Genomic DNA, 20,924 nt, shown 5'->3' on the forward strand with positions numbered 1-20,924 from the left:
ATGCAGCCCACTCCCCTAAACCTCTTGGCAGGGCTGGGGCTACCGGTCAGTCAACCCATCAGCTTGGAGGCACCAGGTGCCCTGCCAGACTGGGGTGCGGGCAAGGGGCAGCAGGGTCTCAGCCAGGACAGGGGTAGCTGCAGTGGAACCGGGGTGTTGGAAGATGTGCAGGCATTGGGGGAGGTTCCTGCTCCCTCTCCAGGCCTGGGAGGGGTCACCCGGCAATGCAGTAGCCAGCAGGTCCCCCCACCAATCTTGTCTGCCAGGAGCTGCTCTTCCCTCATCGCCTCTGACCTTCTCTCCTACTTCCTTCCCCCACTCACTCCGCTTCAACCAAAGTGGCCTCCTCACTCTGCCTCAGGACCTTTTCATGGGCCATCCCCAGCCTTGGGGTGTGTCCCTCACAGCTGGATCCTTCTGTTCAGCAGATCCTTGACTCCTTCCAGATCGCCCCACCCCTGCAGCCCTGCTGCTGGTCAGCCACTCCCTCCTCCCTTCACAACCGCAGACACAAGTGGTAATCCTTGTTCAAGTTTATTCTTGTTCTGTTGTTTCTACTGTCTGCCTCCTGGATAATGAGCTCTGTGCCAGCAGCGCCTTGCCCAGCTGTGCCCCAGAGCCTGGCACATAGTAAGGGCTGGACGTGTATTTGCCAAATGATAGAAGGCTGAGATCCAGCCTCCTGAGGAGGGGTGGAAGGGAATAGGCCCGGCCCAGGGGCTGGGGGATTGAGGGGAGCAGCCCCCACCTCCCTGAGACTGGCTGGAGGTCTCTCAGGCATTGGAGGAGGCCAGGACAAGGTGTTGGGAGCAGCGGGCAGGGCACATGGCAGCGATAGCAGCAGCCTCAGCACGCAGAGGGGCTGTGACGGGCTCAAAGTCACCGCTGCGCCTGTTCACCCAGCCTCTCCCCGGCCCAGTAACCTGCTCAGCGCTTTCCTCAGGTCACTGGGTCTCCTCTCCAGCACCCAGCCCCCACACAATGCCCCCTCTCCTCCCACATCCTGGCCTGGCAGATTTGTCAGGGAAGAGCCTGGGCAGCTCCTGCATGGCCTCCTGCCACTGTCCTTGGACCCGCCGCATCCCCAGCATACACACACACCCCAAGCCAGGTCCTGCCTCCCGAGGGCCCCTAGGGTAGGCTCTTCTGCAGGTCTTGGTGGGTGAGAGCCTGGGCTGCAGAGCCGGGCAGACCCCTGGATGGCCTCACCAAGTGACTCTGGGCATAGCCCCTAACCTGGTGGTTCATTCAGTAAATTGTTGGTGGTCACCTGCTGCGTACGGGGCCCTGTGCTGGGAGCTGGGGACAAGTAGGAATGACAGACACAGCATTGGGAGGCCAAGTAGCAAGCACTGACCCAGGCAGTGATGCTGGAGACAGTGATTTACTGCCCCCAGGAGCCCACAGATAGCTGGGTGCACGCCTGAAGGCTGGCTCTAGGGGTGGGGGATGTAAGGGTCTCCTCCAGGCAGAGGTACCAGCCCACGCAAAGGCCCTGGGGCTGGAGGACATGGAGTTTGAGGACCTGGAGTGTGGCTGAGGGGGAGATGAAGGAAGAGGTGGAGGGGAGGAGTCAGGATGCTCCACGCTAGTGGCCAGTTTTTTTTTAAGTAAACTCTATCCCCAACGTAGGGCTTGAACTCACAACCCATAGATTGAGAGTCACACGTCTACTGACTGAGCTAACCAGGCACCCATAGGGGCCAGTTCTTTATCCTGGGAGCAAAGGAGAGCTTTGGGAGGGTTTCGTCAGGAAACTGAGGGTAAAACAGAATATGCTCAAATTTGCCTTATGAGAAGATTGTTCTCTATGGCTCAGCTCTCGGCTGTAAAATGGGTTGGTGACATGCCTTCCACACAGGGTGAGGGTTAAGGAAGTCAGCGTGAGTTGGAGCTTACCCAGCCTCGGCCCGGGCGCTTCTGCCACCATGGGCCCTTTCTCTATCAAAATATGTTAGACAGAGGATCACTTAAATACATAGAACAATTAATAACAAACAAAAAAATGTATGTTAGAAGCTGATTTCATGACTTTGTTGGCATAAACACAAAAAGTATTAACGTTATATACTAAAAATAATTTCAAACTAAAACTTCATTTACTCTTCTGATTTTATTTCTAATTTTTTTAAAGATTATTAATTTGAGAGAGAGGGAACGCACACTTGCACATGCCCGAGGGGGAGGAGGGGCAGAGGGAGAGACTTTCAATCACCCCATGTCTCACTCCGCAGAGGCGGGCCTCCATCCCATGACCCTGAGATCATGACCTGAGCCGAAACCAAGAACTGGGCATTCAACCGACCTGAGCCACCCAAGCACCCCTCCATTTCTGATTTTAAAAGAAATTATGTTGGGATCCCTGGGTGGCTCCATGGTTGAGCACCCGCCTTCGGCCCGGGGCGTGATCCTGGGGTCTGGGGATCAAGTCCCACGTCGGGCTCCCTGCATGGAGCCTGCTTCTCCCTCTGCCTGTGTCTCTGCCTCTTTCTCTGTGTCTCTCATGAATAAATAAATAAAATATTTAAATAAATAAATAAATAAAATCTAAAAAAAAAAAATTATGCTTTAGTGGGTTACTAAAAACATTATGGGCCCCAGGCACAGGCCCACTCTGCCCTGCTCAACCCTCAAAGCCGGGGCCATTCTTTTAACGAGGTGCTGCCTGGCAGGGACAGGAGGGGTGGGTAGTGGGGGCAGGTAGAAGAGGAAGAGGCACCTGTGTGCCCAGAGCCTCCGAGCTGCCCCCCACCGCCCCCTCCCTCCAGCCTGCTGAGCAGCAGGCAGAGCCAACCTCAGCCTTCCTTCCCCTGCAGAGTGCTCCTCTGACCCCTGCAGCTCCTCCTCCTGCCCAAGGAGATGCTCAGACTCCGGAGGCCCTCACACACTGCCTGCCCTGCCTCTCCCCGCCCTGCGTGCCTTGTTGTCCTCCAAAGGTGGGCTACTGCCTCCCACAAGCCTCAGCTCAAATGCCACCTCCTCTGTGAAGCCCTCCCAGTCTCCGGGCTTTACCGGATCTCGTACCTCCCTCACCTACCCCGTTTAGGGCCAGGAGCTCCTGAGGCCCAGGGACTGTGTCTCTACATACTTGGTGGCACGTGGCAAGTGGCTGGCACATGATTAAAGTGTTCTGTGTGGAGAGTGAAGAGGGGCCAGCCAGGTCCAGCAGCTGTTGCCTGGGGCCTCCTCTGACCTATAATGACAGTGGCCAAGCACCAGGGGTCTGGTCATCTCCCCTTCCCTCCGCAGTGACTTCACGCCAGCCCCTGAAGCCCCAGGCTATGGATGCTGGGGCATTAACTGGGGAGCCACCCCCCACCCCCCGCTGCCCGCAGGATGCTACTGTGGGGCGGGGGTGGCGAAGGGGGTTCCCCCAGAGGAGGTACTCCAGACCTGAGAAGGTGTGAAGCAGGGGAAGGTGGCATGGGGGCCATGCAGAGGGGCAGGGAAGGGAGGCAGAATGTGTGGAGGAAGGGAGCAATGTCCCCAGAGGCCCAGAGGGCCCTGTCAGGGGACAGAGGATTTGACAATGACTGGCATTGAGGGGTATGGACCTCATTTCCACCCTGAGGTCACAGGCCCGGCACTGAGGCTCAGAGCCAGTTAATCATGTCCAGTAGAGCATGGTGCAGGCATGTCTGCGACTGGGGGATGGGGCAGGATGGGACCACCTCACCTGCCTGGGGACCAGCAAGCCCACAGGGTGAAAAGATTGGGAACAGACCCCCATGGCTCCCAGGGTGTATGCATGCTCTGGCCGAGGAACCTGCGTGCCCCCACACCCACCCTCACCCCCACCCAAGCCAGAACAGGCCCAGGCCCCTTCCCTCGGTCCCAGGGCAAACGAGGTCTAAGCTCAGCTCACTCAGCCCCTCAGGAGCTCAGAGACCCCTGCTTTGCTGGGCCATGGGGGGGTCCCTTGGGTGGGGCCAGGTCACAAACAGGGGCTTCCTTGGAAGCCCAGTGCCTGCCTCCACGGCCTGCAGCTCCTTGCCCATCACCACGCACATCACAAACATTTTCAGACACAGGGAGCGTGTAGGGTTGAAGGAGGATGCTGACTGGGGCGCCTGGTTGGCTCAGTCAGTGGAATGTGCGACTCTTGATCTCGGGGTTGTGAGTTCGAGCTCCATGGTGCGTGTAGAGATTACTTAGAAAAATAAAATATTGAAGAAGAAAGAGGAGGAGCAAAAAAAAAAAAAAAAAAAAAAAAAAGAAGGAGGAGGAGGAGCACACGGACAACCAGCCGCAGCCATCGTGGGTCCAGTGCCTCCCCTCCCCCATCCCTCTGTGAGCCTATCTCCTCCTCTGAAAAATGGGCTAATGACCAGTGTGATTTAGAGCTTAAGCCAAACTGAAGGGAGCCTGGTGGGAACAGCAGAAGGGGAAGGAGCTGGAGACTCGAGCAGGCGTCTGGGGTGGGGGAGAGCCGGCCCTGGCCTGGGGAACAGGCAGGCCTGGAACCACCCTGCTCTGGATGGGCAGATGGGTTGCTCCCCTTTGTGCTTCCCTTTCTCCCCAAGTCTCCAGGCCATTCCCTCGAGCAGCCTGGCCCAGCTGCGAGTGTCTTGGGCAGCTTTAAGGGGGGTACTCTATGGCCAGGCTCCCAGGGGAAGGGGCCACACAGGGGCTCAGGAGAAAGAGGAGGGTAGAGCTGGGTGCAGACTGCTGGCTTGTGACGCTTCCCTTGAGACTGTCAACCCCATGGGCTACAGGAAGCAGACACTGCAGACCAGCCTCCTAGGACACTCGCTGAGCTTGGAGACAAGCCAGTGACCAGATCTTCGGGGCAGCCCAAGACAGCCCGAGTGCCAGCCCTGCCCACCTCTTCCCGCCTGGGGCAGGTAACACCGGCTGGCCACCCGGCCCACCCTTCCCCTGGCTCAGCCTGGCGAGTCCTTTCTGCCCAGGGGCCACCTTCCTTGTCAGCCCCTGGATGTTCCCGGCCTGGTGGACATCGGAGCCGTTCACCCCAGTCCCTTGACCTAGGCGGATCTGCACACGGTGGGGTCCAAGGGATGCCAGGCAGGTGGGGGTTGGTCCCTTACCAACAGGGGCCTACAGAACAGCAGGTCAGCGCCCCTTCCCCTCCCGCCCCTTCAAGGCTCACTGCCAGCACGTTTGGCACCGAGCCTTCTGTGAGCAGGAGCCAGCTCGTTTGTGGCTGGTGTTAATTAAGAGAGAGGTGGGGGGTGGGGGGGACAGGCCACGGAGGGCAGCTTCCGACAGCTGCCAGGACTGCTCTGGGCCAACCCAAGGTGCCCAGGCCTCCCCTGTTGGCTCCAGGACAGGGTCGTCCACGTGTCCAGCCCCTCCTCTCTGCAGCCCAACCCTTGGGCTAGGGGTTGGGTCCAGACTGCATTGGAAGGGCCTACTGTGTGGAAGAGTCAGGCCCCAGCCCTTGCCAGGGGGAGAGCAGCCTCCGTGCCTTAAGGTCAGCCCGCTCTGTGGCTTGACTAGAGTCAGACCCTGTTCTGATCCTGCCACTGTCACTATGCAACTCAACCTCCAGCCTCAGGTTCCTTGTCTATAAAGTGGGAGCCATAGCACCTCCCCTGTGGCTTTGTTATGATAGGAAGTGGCATCCTTGGTGCAAAGCAGGCAGTCCACAGACGTGGAAGCATGCTTTCCTGGGGCAGCGGCCTCACCCAGAGCCGTCTGGGAGCCGGCTCCTTTGGGCATGCCTGCATCTGCCTGGGTGTCTCGCTGGTTCTTCTCATGCTTGGGCCCCAGTGCCCGGCTGCCTTGCCGCCTGCTCAGCTCTCCCTCCTCCCACATTCCCTGCAGCCCCCAGCTCTGCTCTGGGAGCGCCCAGCCGCTCCTCGCCTCTCCATCTTAATTAGCTGCTTGTATTAATCTTGCAAGTAACGTGGCAACTTGCAGCCCTGGGTTTTCAGGCTGTGGAATTAATTATTCCCCAAGCGAAGAGCTGTCAGCTCTGGGAGACCAGCCACTCGGAGCCGCCCGACACCACTTAGCAGGTCCACGTCTGCGCAGCACCCTAGGTGGGCAGCCTAGCCAGCCCGGAAGGGGCCCCACTCCTGGCCTGGGCTCTGCTCCGTGTCCCTCCTCCAGACCCCTGAGGTAGGTGGGGTGCGGGAGCAATGGAGGAGTGGCAGGCCCTGCCCCGGAGCCGGGACTCCTGGGGCTAGAGGGGGCCGAGGCACAGCTGGTCTCCCCACCTGGGCAGCACCTGCCCCATCTCGCCCATCGCTTACCCTGATGAGCACCAGCAGTTAACACAGATGCGACTGCGTGGCCAGAAGCTGCAGCCCTGGCTGGTGAGGGGCACTGACCTGCACGGCCCTGACAGGCCGGCGGAGAGGCTGCCAGCTTCACTTTGCCCTCACATGAGCCCCGTGCGGAAGCAGGGGAGGCAGCCGGCCAGGCAGAGTGAGACGGACAGGTTGGCCCCAGCAGCCAGCAGTCCTGCTCCAGTCCAGAGAGGGGGCGGGGGGCTGGAGGAGCCGAGGATCCCTCCCTCTCTCCCTCGACTTTCACACCAAGAGATGCTCTGTTCTCTCCGGGGGAAACTGAGGCACAGAGCAACGTGGTTCAGGTCACCCGTCTCTTGAACCACGTTTGGTCCTGTCCCAGGGCTGCATGCCCTCACCGTTCTGCCCCAGAATGTGGCCCCTATGTCACACATGGTCCCTGTCATCTGTTGGGTGCCCCCCGCCCCGGTTCACAGGCTCATGCACCCTCATACACACTCATTCCCTGGACAGTACTCAGCACAGGTGCACAGATTGTTTTCTAGCGGCTTCTGGTTGTGCCGCTCCACAGCCCATGAGCTCCTAGGGCAGGGACAGGCCTGACACAGATGGGCCTCGGGAAACATCGGGTCATCAGAATGAATGAATGAGGGGATGCACGTGGCTACAGGTCTTCTGCCCCCCCAGCCCCTGCCCTCAGCTGTTTCTGGGGTGGGCAGCTGGGCCCCTGCCACCCTGCAAACCCCAGGCCCATCAGGAGCCTCGGCAGGAGAGGAAGTCCCGGCCTCCCCCACCCCCCTTTATCTGCACCTGCCTCACAGAAGACCCTGTGCCCAGAGTCTGAAGACCCGGGTACCCCTGTGCTCTGGCCCAGCTGCCAGCACCCCCACCTCCCCTCCCCACATGCTGCTGGCCCACCCAGCTGACTAGCCTCTCTCTCTCTCTCTCTCTCTCTCTTGCAGCCAACAGCTCCCTGCTCGGAGGTGGCGGTGGTAAGTGGACCCTGTCCGTGGTGCGGGACTCGGGCTCAGGGGGGTAGGTTCCTGAAGTCTCTCCAGCCACGGCTGCTTCTCCCCTCTGGGCCTCCTTGTGCACCCCCCCCCACCTCTGCAGCCTTGCCCGTGGCCCCCACCGTGCACCCACCGCTCAGCCTGGCCTGGCCTGCCATCACTGGGGACAAGCTGGAGCCCATGGTGGCAGACTTGACTCCCTGGCTGCTGGGCCACCTGCAGGGCCCCACCCTCTGAAGAGAGGCCTCCTGGCCTGCAACTGGGCGGAAGCGGGGGGACACTTGAGGGTTAAAAGGGACTGGGCCCAGGACTGGGGGCTGCAGGTGTGGTAGGAAAAGCTGGGCCCTCTGGCGCCAGTGTTCCCACCTGGAAGGGGAGGACAATCTGCTCCCCAGCCTCGGAGGGCCACTGCACTGCCGGGACAAGGCCTCACAAAGGCCCGGAGGGCTCTGAGCAGGCGTGAGCTCCCTGTCCGTGACCCCCCCGAGGCAGGGATTCCGGCAGGACCAGGGGAACAGAGGTGGGAGGTTAGGGTGCGCCGGGCCTCCAGGGATACCGCCCATATGGTCGGCAGGGGCAGGGTGGGGGCAGCGCCATGTCCCCAGTGGGGGCCTCCGCTGGCCAGTCCCCCCCGGGCAGGCTCGGCGGCCCGGCCTGGTCCCCGTCCCCGCTGGCTGGGCTGCCCGCTGTCTGCACAGGCAGCAACGTGATTGGTGAGCCGCGGGCCAGGGGTTAATGCGCCGTCGGATAAATCCCGGGGGCCGTGTTTACAGTGGCAGTGGCGGGGCCCAGGCCAGGTTTTAAAAGGGGGAAAAATAAAAGGAGCATTAAGGTCAGGAATAAATAAAAGCAGCGCTAAGAGCTGTCGGTGACCAGCGGGATGCAGGACGCGTGGGGGGCGGGGGTCTGTGGCTGGTGAGATTCTCCTCCCTGTCCCTGTGGAGGTCAGAGCTGTCCGGGAGGCCTCACAGAATGCGGGGCTTGGCCGGGGCTGGGGCCCAGCTAGAACCTTCTGAAGCCTGTCCCTGCGGGAGGCCTCCGCAGCCGCAGCTGATCTGACGCGGCCCAGCCTCCTGTTCATTCACCCCCAGGGACTGAGCCCCATCCTGCGTGCAGGGCCCTGAGCTGGGTGCTGGACCACAGGGGCCTGGTCCCTGCCCTCCCCGGGCTCACGGTCCAGGGGTCCAGATGAGACCATCCAGGGTGCTCTGCGCGGTGGGGGCCCAGTGCTCCTGGAAGGAAGGGGTGCCTATGCTGGGACCTGAGGGATGGGTGGACAGCGGCAGAGCAGTGGGCAGGGGTCCAGGGATGGGGACAGCACAGGTGACGGCTGGAAGTGAGGGAGAACGTGGGGCATCTGGGGAGACGAGGGAAATGGGAGCGGCAGCCCAGTCACGGGAAAGGAGGCAGGAGATGAGGCGGGAGCCTCCCAGACCCCATAGGGAGCTGGATTGTTAGCCGTTCAGTTCTGGGAGACAAAGGACCACAAAAAGGTGTGGGCCTTTTGTTATGTTTTTTTTTTTTTTTTTAAGATTTTATTTATTTATTCACGAGAGACACACAAAGAGGCAGAGACACAGGCAGAGGAAGAAGCAGGCTCCCTGCGGGGAAACCCAATGTGGGACTCGATCCCCAGACCCTGGAATCACGCCCTGAGCTGAAGGCAGACGCTCAACCCCTGCACCACCCAGGCGTGGCACTGGCCTTTTAAACCTAAAGTCAAAAAAAAAAAATAATAATAATAATAAAAAACAAACCTTAAGTCAGGCCATCACCCTCTCCTGCTCAGAGCTCTGCCAGGGCTCTCCCCTCGCTCAGAGCCAAGGCCAGGTTCCTACTGGGGCCTACTGAGGCCCACCAGGAGCCCGGCCACCTGCCAGACTCCCTCACTGAGCACCAGCCACCCTGCCTCTCCTTCTCAGGCCTGGGCACAGGCTGCTCCCTCAGCCCAGAACCCTCCTCCCCAGCCTGCCCTAGTGCCTCTGTCTCTCAGAGCTGCACGTGCTGTGTAACTCACCCATTATGGTCACTGTGGATCCTCTGAGTTCCCACTGAGAGCAAAGGCCCACAGGGCCATACTGGATCTCCAGCAGCTGGAACTGGGTCTGGCTCCTATACTAGGTGCTCAATTAAATGGTTGTTGAATGAGGGATGCCTGGGTGGCTCAGCGGTTGAACATCTGCCTTCGGCTCCAGGTGTGATCCTGGAGACCTGGGATCGAGTCCCACATCGGGCTCCCTGCATGGAGCCTGCTTCTCCCTCTGCCTGTGTCTCTGCCTTTCACTCCATGTCTCTCATGAATAAATAAATAAAATATTTTAAAAAAACGTTTGTTGAATGAATGAAAAAACTACAGAAAGGCAGGGTGGCCTTATGTGTTCCGTGAAGGACTTGCTGGGGAGGGCAGTGGGAGCCTCTGAGGTTTTAGGCAGGACCTCGCTCTGGGAGGTCAAAGGGCACCTGCTCTTGCCAGACTGAGTAGGGAGGTCTAGAGAGGGGTCCTCCAGCCCCCCTTCCGGCAGCACTGCGGTGGGGAGAGGAGACTGGAGCAGGTCCCAAGGGCTACCTGTCTGATACAGAGATGGATGGGGCAGGCAAGGACCCAGGAGGAAGTGGGCCTGGAGTCTAGCCTTTTAACGCCGCCCAAGATTTATGGAGCAACTGCGAGTGCTCACTGGGGCTGTCACTCTGCTAATGTCATTGGAACAAGGTGGAGGTGGCAGGGAGGGGACAGTGGTAGCAGTGAGGCTGGGGCTGTCTGCTGCCTGCCTAGGGCTGGAATAGAGATGGCCCCAGACCTCTGAGATGTCCTCTGCCCTCATGTCTGCCACCTGTGCCCCCTACCACCTGTTGGTCCCTCCAGCCTTACCACTCCCATTCCCTGCCAGCTGCCTGGGTGGGAGCCACAGGCAGGAGCAGCCTGAGACTCGGTGGCCCAGGTCCCCATCCGGGTCTACTCTGACTGAGCTCTGTCTTCCCATGGGGTCACCTGAGGTTTCTCTCTCTTTTCCTGAGTCCAACCCCACAGGGGTTCAGGCCTCTACCCACTCCCTACCCTCCTATCACCACCCATCCACCTGCCCCCCTCCACCCCCCCTCCACCCATCCACCTACCCCCCACCTCTCCACCTATCCCCTCTACTCATCCATCTGCCCTCCATTCATCTATCTAACCCCTACCCATATACTCTCTCCCCCTCCACCCATATACTCCTCCCACACCCATCCATCTACTCCTTTACCCATCCTCCTTCCTTCCCCATCCAACAATGTACCTCCCACCCACCCATCCATCCATCTCCCCCTCACCCACCTATCACCTACCCACCATGCATCAGCCAGGAGTGGCCTGCCCCAGCCACTGTAAGCTGTGCTGACCCTTACCTGCTCTATAGCTTTTTCCATAGCACTGATCCCCTTTTCGTGGACTTGTATTCTGTTTATTCCTGTTGCTTGTCTCCCCACTAGAGTGCACTAGAATGCACTCTCCTCAGGGACCGGTTCTAGGGCTTTCCAAGCCGGTTTATGGGGTGGGTGGATCGTTGCACCCTCTGTATGCGGGGCACTGCCTGGAGATCTGGCACCCAGGTCCAACAGCCCTGCACTGGGGGTGGGGGAGGGACCGCAGGCAGTAATGGGGGGCAGGGTTGCGGGGAGGGCAGCTATGGCTCAGAAGGAGGCCTGGGGGGACGCCTGGGTGGCTCAGCGGTTGAGCATCTGCCTTTGGCCCAGGGCATGATTCTGGGATCCAGGATCGAGTCCCACATCTGGCTCCTTGCAGGGAGCCTGCTTCTCCCTCTGCCTGTGTCTCTGCCTCTCTCTCTCTGTGTCTCTCATGAGTAAATAAATAAAATCTTAAAAAAAAAAAAAAAAAAAGAAGGAGGAGGCCTGGGGCCCAACCTGCAGGGCATTGGTGAAGCAGCCCAGTTAGTTGTTAGATGAGTGTGTGTGTGGTGGTTCCAGGTGCAGGGGGATTGCGACCCCTCAGGAGCAGGAGAGGGAGTCAGTCTGTGGCAACCCTGCCCTCAGTGAGAGCCCCATGGGCTACTGGGGCCAAAACACTTAATCCAACGAGTCCAGGACTCTTGGGCCAGTCTCACTGTAGGGCTGGGTCCCCACTGGGCCCCGGGGCCAGGGTAGGTGGTTCTGGCCACACAGTGAGTCTCTGGGAAGCCCCCCTCCTCCCCCTCCCCTTCATCCCTCCCCAGGGCTCTCTCTGAGCGTGGGCAATGGTGGGGACCCAGGACGGGCTCTGCCCTCAAAGAGACCCAGTCTGGTAGGAGGCTTCCCAGCAAAAGGGACATCTGACTCCAGCCCTGAAGGATGAATAGGAGTTCAACGGGTGCAGAGGGATAGAGGGATAGAGAGGCCTGGCAGGTGGAGGGTGCTGGGGGAGATGGGGTGGGGACCCGATGGGCTGGAACTGCCTCCCCGCTAGACCCCCAGATCCAGAGATGGGGGGCACCCTGCTCATCTGCCTCCCTCCTACCTGCTGGAGAGACTTTCACTGGCTCCATAGACATTTTTTTAAAGGCAGGCCCTGCTCCCATTATATGGTAAGAAGGGAGGCGGGCCCTAAATCAGGATGGGGATCGACAGGGCCCTGACTCGTGTCTCTCCTGTTTATTAGGACTGAAATGTTTACTCGGCGATAAGGAGTCAGCTTTCTCGCGGAGCTTTGTGCGCTCTTTTTCAATTACCCCTCGTCTTTCTCTGCCACTTTTGCACTAAAGGGATAATAAATGTATCGGAGCGTTTCAATTATTCATCTAAATCATGACTGCGCCTGCCATGGCCAAGCTTTAGTGACAGATTAATTCAGGGCCGCCTTCGGCTCACGCGGCCACCATCCCGCCCGCACGGCCGGCTCCCCAAGGGCCTGTCCCGAGGGCTGGGCGGGCTGGGGTCAGGCAGGGCCCAGCCAGGTCCTCTCCGCGCCCTGCCCCAGGCCCACAGCCCACCCCGCGCCCCGGCTCCCCCGCCCAGGCCCGGGGTCTCTCCTACCTGAGAGAGGCCAGGGTGGTGCGGCTTCTGCCACAGCCCTCACCTGGCACAGGGCCTTTGCACGTGCTGCTCCTGGGCCCAAGGCTCCCCTGCCCTCCCCCCGCCACCGCCCCGCCTAGTTCCCTCCCTGGCAGGGCAGCCCCCCAACCGTCACCCTCCTGCTGTGTTAGCTGAGGACTCGCCATGTTCTGCCACTGTCCTGGGTGCTGGCACCCGGCGGGCCCTGCCCCTCCTGGGCTGGCATTCTGTCACCATGATAGCCACACTCCCGTCTGTGAGGTTATCTAAGTACCAGCCGCCTCCCCCACCAGACTACCCTCCCGCCAGTCACGCACAGGGTGTCTGTCTGTCCATCCCCTGGTCACAGGTGCTCATGGAACCTGTTTGTGGGCCAGCTCTGCCCAGGGCCCTTGTTCCCCTGGCCCGAGCACCTGTGTGTGTGTGTGGCCCCTCGGCTGGAGCAGACCCCGTGGCGCTTGGCCCACCCCCCCTCCCTCCCTCCCCCCCCCCACACAGATCCAAGGCCCTGGTGGGGGCTGTGGCACCACCCCCTTTCCTTTCTCCTTCTGTCTCTCACTTTTCCTTTCTGTCTCTGTCCGTCTCTGTCTCTCTCTGCCTCTGCTCTGTCTCTCCCACCTGCACAGCATCTCTGGGCTGCTCCCCAATTCTCTCACTCAGGTACCCACTCTTTGTTTCCCCTCCTCCCATTGTCTCTTCCCCCTCCCTGCTCTCTCCTGCTCTCCGGACCCTCCTCTGCTCAGAGCCCGGCAGGTCTGGGGCATCAGCAAAGCCACGGAAACATCCAGGCCTCCTCTTGTGCCCAGTGGCTGCTGGTGGCCACAGCCAAGGCTGGGCTCAGCGGGCAGCCTGGGCTGGGCTCGGGGGAAGCAGCGGCCCCAGGGCCGAGCACCCAGTCCCCAAGCTAGTCTGGAGCCCCACTGTGTGCCAAGGGGTGGAGGAGCAGGGTAGGCTGTGCAGGGGAGGGGGCCCTCTAGCCTGAGCTGAGCAGACGGGGCAGGAGCATCTGGTGGGGAAGAGCAAAGCCCCCCGCCAGCCCCTGCACACCCAGGTCCCAGGCCACAGCATCCCTGCTCAAATCTCCCCCGGCAGCAGCAGCAGCATCTCTAGCTTCCTCCACCGCTTCTGCAGATGCAGCCTCCCCTTCCCTTCCCCCTCCTTGCCCTCTGCCCACCCCAACTATCCCTGTGGCCCCCCAGTCCTGGCCTGAGCCCTCCTCCCCCAGCTTCCTGAAGCCACAGCGTTTTCTCAGGGCCCGCTCAGGCTCTGTTCCGATGCCACCTCCTCAGGGGAGCCTTCCCAGCTGCGAAACAAGGCCCACTGACTCCCACCTCCCTTCCCTGGCGTCCAGCTATGTTTTCTCCCAACTCATGGCTTGCAGCACCGAGGCAGAGCCCCACCACCCTGCAGCACCCCCCTCCCCGCCAACTGCGCAGGTGGGAGAGATGCAGAGGCCTGGCATCTAAGGTGGGAACTGGAGGGAACCCCAGCCTTGCTTGGGCTGGAAGATTCTATTTCATGGACTCGTGGGAGTCATGGGAGGTTTTAAGAGCAAGGGAATGAGGCTTCCTCCCCTGAGGAAAGGCCCTGACCTTCCTGCCCTCGCTCAGCTGGTGATGGCGGTGCGAGCAGCTGTCCTGAGCACCCGGGCCTCGGAGCCAGGCGTCCTGGAGCCTCTCCTGCAGGATCCTGGGTACCGTCACCACAGCACCCTGGGGTGTACCATCAACATTTCCATTTTGCAGATTACAAAACTGAGGCACCAAGCCCCTGGAGGGAACTGTGCTCCCCACCCCTACCCCGCACAGGCCCTGGGAGGGACAAGGGTCTCGGGCCTCTGGAGGGGCTCCAGCCTAGGGCCCCCGGGCCCGCACCCCACCCACGGCAGGCAAGATGCCGCCAGGCCCCTGCCTGCAGCTGCCATGGGGATTTTTAATAACGGGAGTGATTTTTGCATGATGAATGAGGCGCTGCCATTGTGTACATAATGAAGCCCTAATGTTTTCAAATCCCCATTTAAGGAGTTGATCTCACCCCGTAATGAATTTCACATCACATCGTGGAGTTGTTGTCCATCCATCTCCTCCCTGGGGTGCCCACCTGCCTTGGCACTGCGAGGGTGGGCTGTCTCCCCCAGTAGGGTGAGCCTCACAGAGCTGGGGCTAGCACCAGTTTGGTGATTGCGCAAGTGACTGGGAGGGTGTGGGCAGAGGTCAAAGGTGGTCCTGGCAAAGGGGCACCCCGTGAGGTTGAGCCTCCCAAGGCTCAACTGGGGCCAGGGAGGAGACCGGAGAGCAGAGGTGGGAGTGTAGAGTGGACAGAGGGAGGAGGGGGCACGAGGTCCCTGGGGTGGGTCATCCTATCTGGGCTTCATGACCGGGCTTGTCTTCTACAGGATTCAGGGCTTGGAGGCTTCCCAGTGGCTTAGGCATCTGCCCCGACCTAGCTGGTACCCTCTTGGGGACTCAGTTTCCCCATCCTACTAGTGGGGCCAGGCCCCTCTCATCCCTGGCATTTGGGGTCTCTCTGCAGGGGGGCTGAGGCCCAGGCAACAGCTGCAGGCAACACCAGGGTGGCTGGGGTGGGGGCCTCTCGCCAGGCTGGACTGGGGGAGAGGTCTGGGCAGAGAGTGGTCTCTGGGGCCCACACCCAGGAGCCTTCCTGCGCTCAGGAGGTGCACCCTTTTCCCAGCCCCCTCAGGCTTCAAGCTCACCCCCTGCCGCCCCAGCCCTGTCTGCCCAGGGCTTTCTCAGTGACATCTCCACCGGGTGGCGGCAGCATTTCTGTCCCTCAGGCAAAGGAGGCCCCCCAGAACCTGATGGCTGAGCTGCCATCTGCCTACAGAGGCGGTGACTGTGCCTTAGTCTCCCCATCGAAAACAGGTGACATGGAGGACAGTATGATAAAGTGCAGTGTCTCACTGAGTGTTCACGCCAAATGGGGAGGGAGGTGCCATTACTCTGTAGAGGTGGGGACAGGGAGGGGGAGTTGCCCAAAGCCACCTGCAGGCTTATAGTCGGGGTTTCCAGGGAAAGAAATCCCAGAGGGGGCACACGGGGTTGGGGGGGATGAGACCCCCAGGGTGGCAGAGGGGGATGGGGAAGTGGGAGGATGGGGTCCAGGCCCAGCGCCCCTTAGGGTCTCTTGCCCCCTGGCAGAGACACAGCAGCCCCCCTCTCCCCCAGGCCACGGGCATCCTCTTGTTCCTGTAAATAATTAATTAGTCCCTGCTTGCTTGTTTGTTTAGCATGAGGAATGCTCCCCTACTGAGACGCATTTATTGCTGAATAAATTTAAATATCTAATCTTCCCTTCATGAATATTACAGCACCCTAATAGCGGCCAACATATCCTCAGCGCCTTGGCAAATGGCCCCCATAGGAGCCTGCCTGCCGCCCGCCTTTGCCAGCGCTGAGAGGGCCTGACTCCAGCCCCTGCCCTGTCTGGGTGTCCTCCTGACCCCCCAAGCTCCTAGGAAGGGGTGGGCTGTGAGCTGAGGCCCCCCAAACCCCTGTGAAGTGTAGAGGCTGCAGCAGGAGAAGGGGGGCCGCAGGGGGCTCTGCAGCAGGGTGCCTGACCTTATTTAGGGGAGAGCCTAGACCAGGACAGAGGACAGACAGGGGCCCCAGGGCGGAGGACAGACAGGGTCTCCAGGCAGGAGCAGCATCTGACACACTCAGGCCGTGACAGAAGAGGTCAAGGAGGCAGACAGACAGTCTCCCAGGCAGCCTTGCTGGACAGGACAGAGGTGGCTGGTGGTCTCTGCGTGGGAGCTGCTGAACAGTCACATGGGATGAGGGACCCCAGCCCCCTGGGCAACCAGAGTCCAATGAGTTGAGGCAGAGAGGGGGACATGAGCCCTGCTGCAAGGAGGAGGGGTGTGCAGACAGCAGGACAGGTTTGGGAGCTTGGGCAAGGAGGGAGGGGAAGCCAGCCAGGGCGAAGGGAGGTTGTGGGGAGAGAAAGCCTTCTATGGTCCTAGAGGAAGTAGAGCAGTCCAGCTGTGTGACCCTGGGCGAGTCTTTCATCTTCTCTGTGGCTCGATGTCTTTTTCTATAAAGCAGGGAAATTTGTAGCACCCCCCAGGGTGGCTGGGAGGACCGACAAGGGGGAGTGTGACCCGCTTAGCGCCCAGCAGGGCCCCACAAGAGGCTGCACAGGCTGGAACTCCTGAGCCCCAGCCCAGCTGGGAGCCTGAAGGGGACCGGGCAGGGGCTGAGGAAGGACGCAGAGCGGCCCTTAGGGCAGGCTTCCAGGGAAGGGTTCCTTCGGCCCCATCAGAGAGACATCTGAAGAAGGTGCCACCGCCCCACCAACGGGGATCAGCCTCCCCGGGAGGGACTCCAGGGGGCAGGGGTTGAGTTGGAGGCTTGAGGTTTGTTTGGATATGGCTAAAGGTCCCAGGGAGGGGATCGAGGGTAAACTGGTAGGAACTGAGGTCACCACCATCGCACCAGGCAGCCCCAGGGTCATGCGGATGAGACCCCAGGCAGCCTCCTCCTGTGGGTTCCAGGGTTCAGCTTACCCCCACCTTAGAGGCAGGACATAGCCAAGGGAGCCGAGCCAGGAGAGCTGCCGTTCCTCCGGGCAGACAGGTAGCCCCTTGACCTGTGGTAGCCCTTTGACGTGTGGCTAAGGACAGCAGGCTGAGGGGCCCTTCTGGCACTGAGATGTTAGAGCGACAAGGCCGGTGTGTGGAGAGGGAGGGGGCCAGGCCGTACTTGGTCTTGATGGGGAGAGGGGTGAGGCAGGGGTGGGGCCCAGGGCCTGCCCCTCATCTCTGCCTCCGCAGAACAGATCCCCCAGGTCCCCCAGGCACTTGCATGGCAGTGCCGAGCCCTGGCCCTGGCCTGGATGCTGGCGGGGGTGCTCCGGCTTCTGCTGGCTTGGATCCCCTCCTCCCCCTCATGCCCCTGGGTCAGCCCCAAAGGCCTGGCCGCAGGCCTGTCCACCTCTGCAGGAAACATTAAGTCCCGGAAACACAGATCTTGCTGAGCTCCACTTCCGCACAGCATCCACGGCAGGCCAAGGTTGTCTGCAGGGTGGACGGCACCGGAGATGGCAGGCAGCTGGGTCCAAGTGGCTGACAGCACTGGGGCAGGGCCCAGAGACCCCGGGAGAGCCAGCTCACACCCATTCCCGCACATGCCTGGATACCCGCCTCCCCTCACAGTCCCAGGTGTGCACGTGGAGCACATCCTCCCACTATCGCGCCGTCCTAACAGCCTATGGCACGTCGCTTTCACCCACACCAGGCACTGGCTTAAGCACGTTACAGAAATTAACTCAATCCTTCCAAAAGCCCTACGAGATGAATGTCTACTATTAGCCCATTTTATAGATGGGGCAGTTGAGACCCAGAGAGGTTAGGTGATATGCTCTAGGTCACACATCTGTGACTGGCACAGCTGGGACTTGGGTCCAGGCTGCCAGCTCCCCAGCCCCCGCTGTCACACAGCGTGCCTGGAATAGACACGCTCGCTGCACATGGACACTGCACGCTTGCTCCAGGCTGCACACCCATGAGTGGCACCTGACAGGTAGCTCAGTGGCCCTGCCTTGGGTCCCAGTCTCGCCCCCTCCCCACCGGCCACAGCTGCCCTTACCCTTCCCTGCATAGGAGAGGAGGGTAGGACCAGCCCCAGAGTCCTCCCAGGGCTCCCCTAGTTCCTCCACCCCATCCATCCCACCCCTGGGATGCTCTAGGAAATCGCCTGGTGCCAGCTCCAAGTGAAGTCACAAAATTAGGTTTAATTGGGCCCCACGGGGCACAAGAGAAAAGAGAAGAGGGGGTGGTCCAGCTGGTGTCCCTGGACCTGTGCCAAGACACTGGGGCTGGGGCTGGGGCTGGGATTGAAGAGGAAGGGCCTTGGTTTGCGCATCTGCAAAGTGGAGAAATGGGGTTTTTCTCGTGCCGCTGGGCATTGGGAACACGGGTCGTTGCTGGTGCCCCAGGAGCTCCGGCGCAGGCTGCGGTGCCATCGGGGCTGCGGAGCTGCCCGAGGCGGTCACTTCCTCCCCGCCAGGGCGGACTCCCCTGAGGAGGGGTCCCTGTCGCTATTTCCAGACGAGGCCGTAGCCCCTGGGGGGGGACCAGAGCCGAGCCCCGCCTTTCGGCCGGAGGCGCATCTCCTCCGAGGTGTTTCTGGGGCCGCTCCCCAGGGTTGCCGCCGAGGCCGAGCCGCTCTCGGGTAAACAAGCCCGGGGCCGCCGCAATTAAGCCGGAGGCGCTAACGAGGCAGCTAACGAGCGGGGCGCGCCCTGCTCCACCTGCGTGGCCGGATCTACCTGCCCGCGGGGAGCGCGGAAGCGGCTGGAAGACCCGGGCGCCGGGCCCGGCCGCGTCTGCCGCTTGTAATCGGGTGACCCCAGGTTCCCCATCTGTAAAGTGGGTCCTAGAGTTAGCGGCGGCGGGGAGCGGCCTTGCCTTGGGGGGTGCGCGGTGCCAGTCCCGCGGCGCGTCTGGGCGGGAGCCGGAGGGAGACCTTCCCCCGGGCCGGGCTGGGGCGGCGGACTCGGCCTGGCGGAGCCACCCCGGCCCCCGCCCCGCGCGCGCCCCCTGCCGGCTGCCCCGCGCCGCCTCCCTCCCGGCCCGCTGCGGCCGCCCCGCGCCTGGGCTTCTGCAGACGCGGAGCCGGTAGGGCGGGCACCGGTACCCGCGAGTGGGGGCCCGGCCTCGGGGCTTGGGAGCACTCCGTGCCTGGGCCTCCGCCTTCCCTTCCGTAGAATGGGCTCAGGCGAGGCGTGGGGAGCCCCAGCTCACTGCCCCCTGCCCCCTGCCCTGCAGTGGACGGCTGCATCCACCGGGCCGCCGGACCCCTGCTCACCGACGAGTGCCGGACCCTGCAGAGCTGCGAGACCGGCAAGGCCAAGATCACCGGCGGCTACCGGCTGCCCGCCAAGCGTGAGTCCCGCCCGCCCCCCCGGCGGCGCGCAGGCAGGGCACCTTGCGACTGCGGGGGCAGGGGAGCAGCCGCCCTGAGCTGCTGGAGGCCTGTCAGGGGTCACCTCCTAACCTCGTGCCGGGAGCCGGCCGCTCCACGCATGGCCCGAAGCCGGCGGCCGCAGGGCAGTGCCTCCGCTCACCCGCTCCGCCCCGCTCTCAGCGGGGTCCTCCGGGTGTGGGGGGTGTGGGGAGCGGGCCCCGCGGGCCTGCCTGAGCTCGAGGGCACACCTGTGTCCCACATGGATGGGGGTCCTCCCCGGGGACTCCCGACTTGGGGAGGGCCCAGGCCGGCAAGGGGAGAAAACCTCAGCCCCTGGAGCCCCCGGCCGGCCTGACCCCGTCGCCTCCGCAGATGTCATCCACACGGTGGGGCCCATCGCCCACGGAGAGCCCAGCGCCAGCCAGGCTGCCGAGCTCCGCAGCTGCTACCTGAGCAGCCTCGACCTGCTGCTGGAGCACCGGCTCCGCTCCGCGGTGAGGGGCCGGGTGGGGCGGCCGGAGCGGGGAGGAAGGCTCCCGGGGGGCGGGGGGCCCGGAGCGACTCGGTCCTCAATGCTCCCCGCCTTCCGCCCCCGCCCCAGGCTTTCCCCTGCATCTCCACCGGCGTGTTTGGTGAGTTGCGGGCGGGGCCGGACTAGGAAGCGGGTGAGCCCGGGTGCAGGGAGGGGCCGGGCGGTGGGGCAGGAGGTGGGGCTGCACCGGGCAGGTGGAGTTGGGCGGTCCCGGGCGGCGAGGCTGGGGGGCCAGAGGCCGGGCTCCGGGGGCTCAGTCCCGCTCCGCTGGGTCTCCAGGCTACCCCAGTGAGGCGGCGGCGGAGGTAGTGTTGGCCGCGCTGCGCGAGTGGCTGGAGCAACACAAGGACAAGGTGAGTCCTGGGCCGTCAAGGAGATCAGACAGGGGTGGGGGTAGGGCGCATGCAGGTTCCGCTGACCAGCCGGTCTCTGGCCGCACCTTTCCTTCCCTTGGGACCCGTTTACTTGTCTGAGCCCAGCGTGTCCAGCCAGGGCGGTGGAGTGCACACCATGAACCCCTTCTGTGAAGGGTCTATGGCCCCTCCCCCCCCCCAGTCAGGTGAAAACCTGCCCAGGTGGGGGTAGCGGTAAGATGAGGCAGCCAGGTTGTGGGTGAGCCCTGCCCAGGCTAAGCAGGCCCCGGCGCAGGTGGACCGGCTCATCATCTGCGTGTTCCTGGAGAAGGACGAAAGCATCTACCTGCAGCGGCTCCCCCAGTACTTCCCAGTGGGTAAGCACCCCGCGGTGCCCGCGCTGGGTCAGCCCTGCCCCTCCCCCACCCACCCAAGGGCAGGCTCTCACTGTCCTCTGCCTTCCAGCCTGACGGCACCGCTGCCCACCCTGCCCAGGACTGGTAAGCAGGGCCTGACCTGCCACATGGCTGCCCACTAACCTGCCCACTAACACACCGGCTCACCCCCACGCAGGAAAGCCAAGAGGGGAGGCTGGGGGAAACCCACCAGCCACACTCCCTGACTCTTCCCCTCTGCCCACAGACTCCCCTGGGCCTACAGGACCTCGCTCTCAGCTCTAAGAGGTCCCCGAAGCCTGCATCTGGGCCTGGGCACCCTGTTCCTTCCCTCAGCCCCCTGCCCTCAGGAGCCTCCTAATAAAGACCACCCTTGTTGCAGCGACTACCGTCTAAGTGCTGGCTGGGGAAGGACGTGGCAGCCCAGGGGTGTGGACAAGTGCCTTTGGCTTAAAGGGACTGGCGAGAGAG

At 62.1% G+C, this 20,924-nt stretch overlaps 1 protein-coding gene across 1 annotated transcript in view; it reads left to right on the forward strand.

Moving 5' to 3' along the window:
* MACROD1 (mono-ADP ribosylhydrolase 1) overlaps positions 1 to 20,838 on the forward strand; it is a 149,714-nt gene extending 128,876 nt beyond the window's left edge. Inside the window, 7 exon segments of the mRNA XM_035701724.2 lie at positions 7,178 to 7,207; positions 19,035 to 19,151; positions 19,546 to 19,667; positions 19,775 to 19,805; positions 19,985 to 20,058; positions 20,354 to 20,435; positions 20,701 to 20,838. Coding sequence (XP_035557617.1) covers positions 7,178 to 7,207; positions 19,035 to 19,151; positions 19,546 to 19,667; positions 19,775 to 19,805; positions 19,985 to 20,058; positions 20,354 to 20,435; positions 20,701 to 20,738 — 494 coding nt within the window. The 3' untranslated portion in view covers positions 20,739 to 20,838.
* Positions 20,839 to 20,924: the final 86 nt, after the last annotated feature.

The sequence above is a fragment of the Canis lupus genome, chromosome 18, assembly GCF_003254725.2.
Source record: "Canis lupus dingo isolate Sandy chromosome 18, ASM325472v2, whole genome shotgun sequence".
Taxonomy (NCBI): domain Eukaryota; kingdom Metazoa; phylum Chordata; class Mammalia; order Carnivora; family Canidae; genus Canis; species Canis lupus.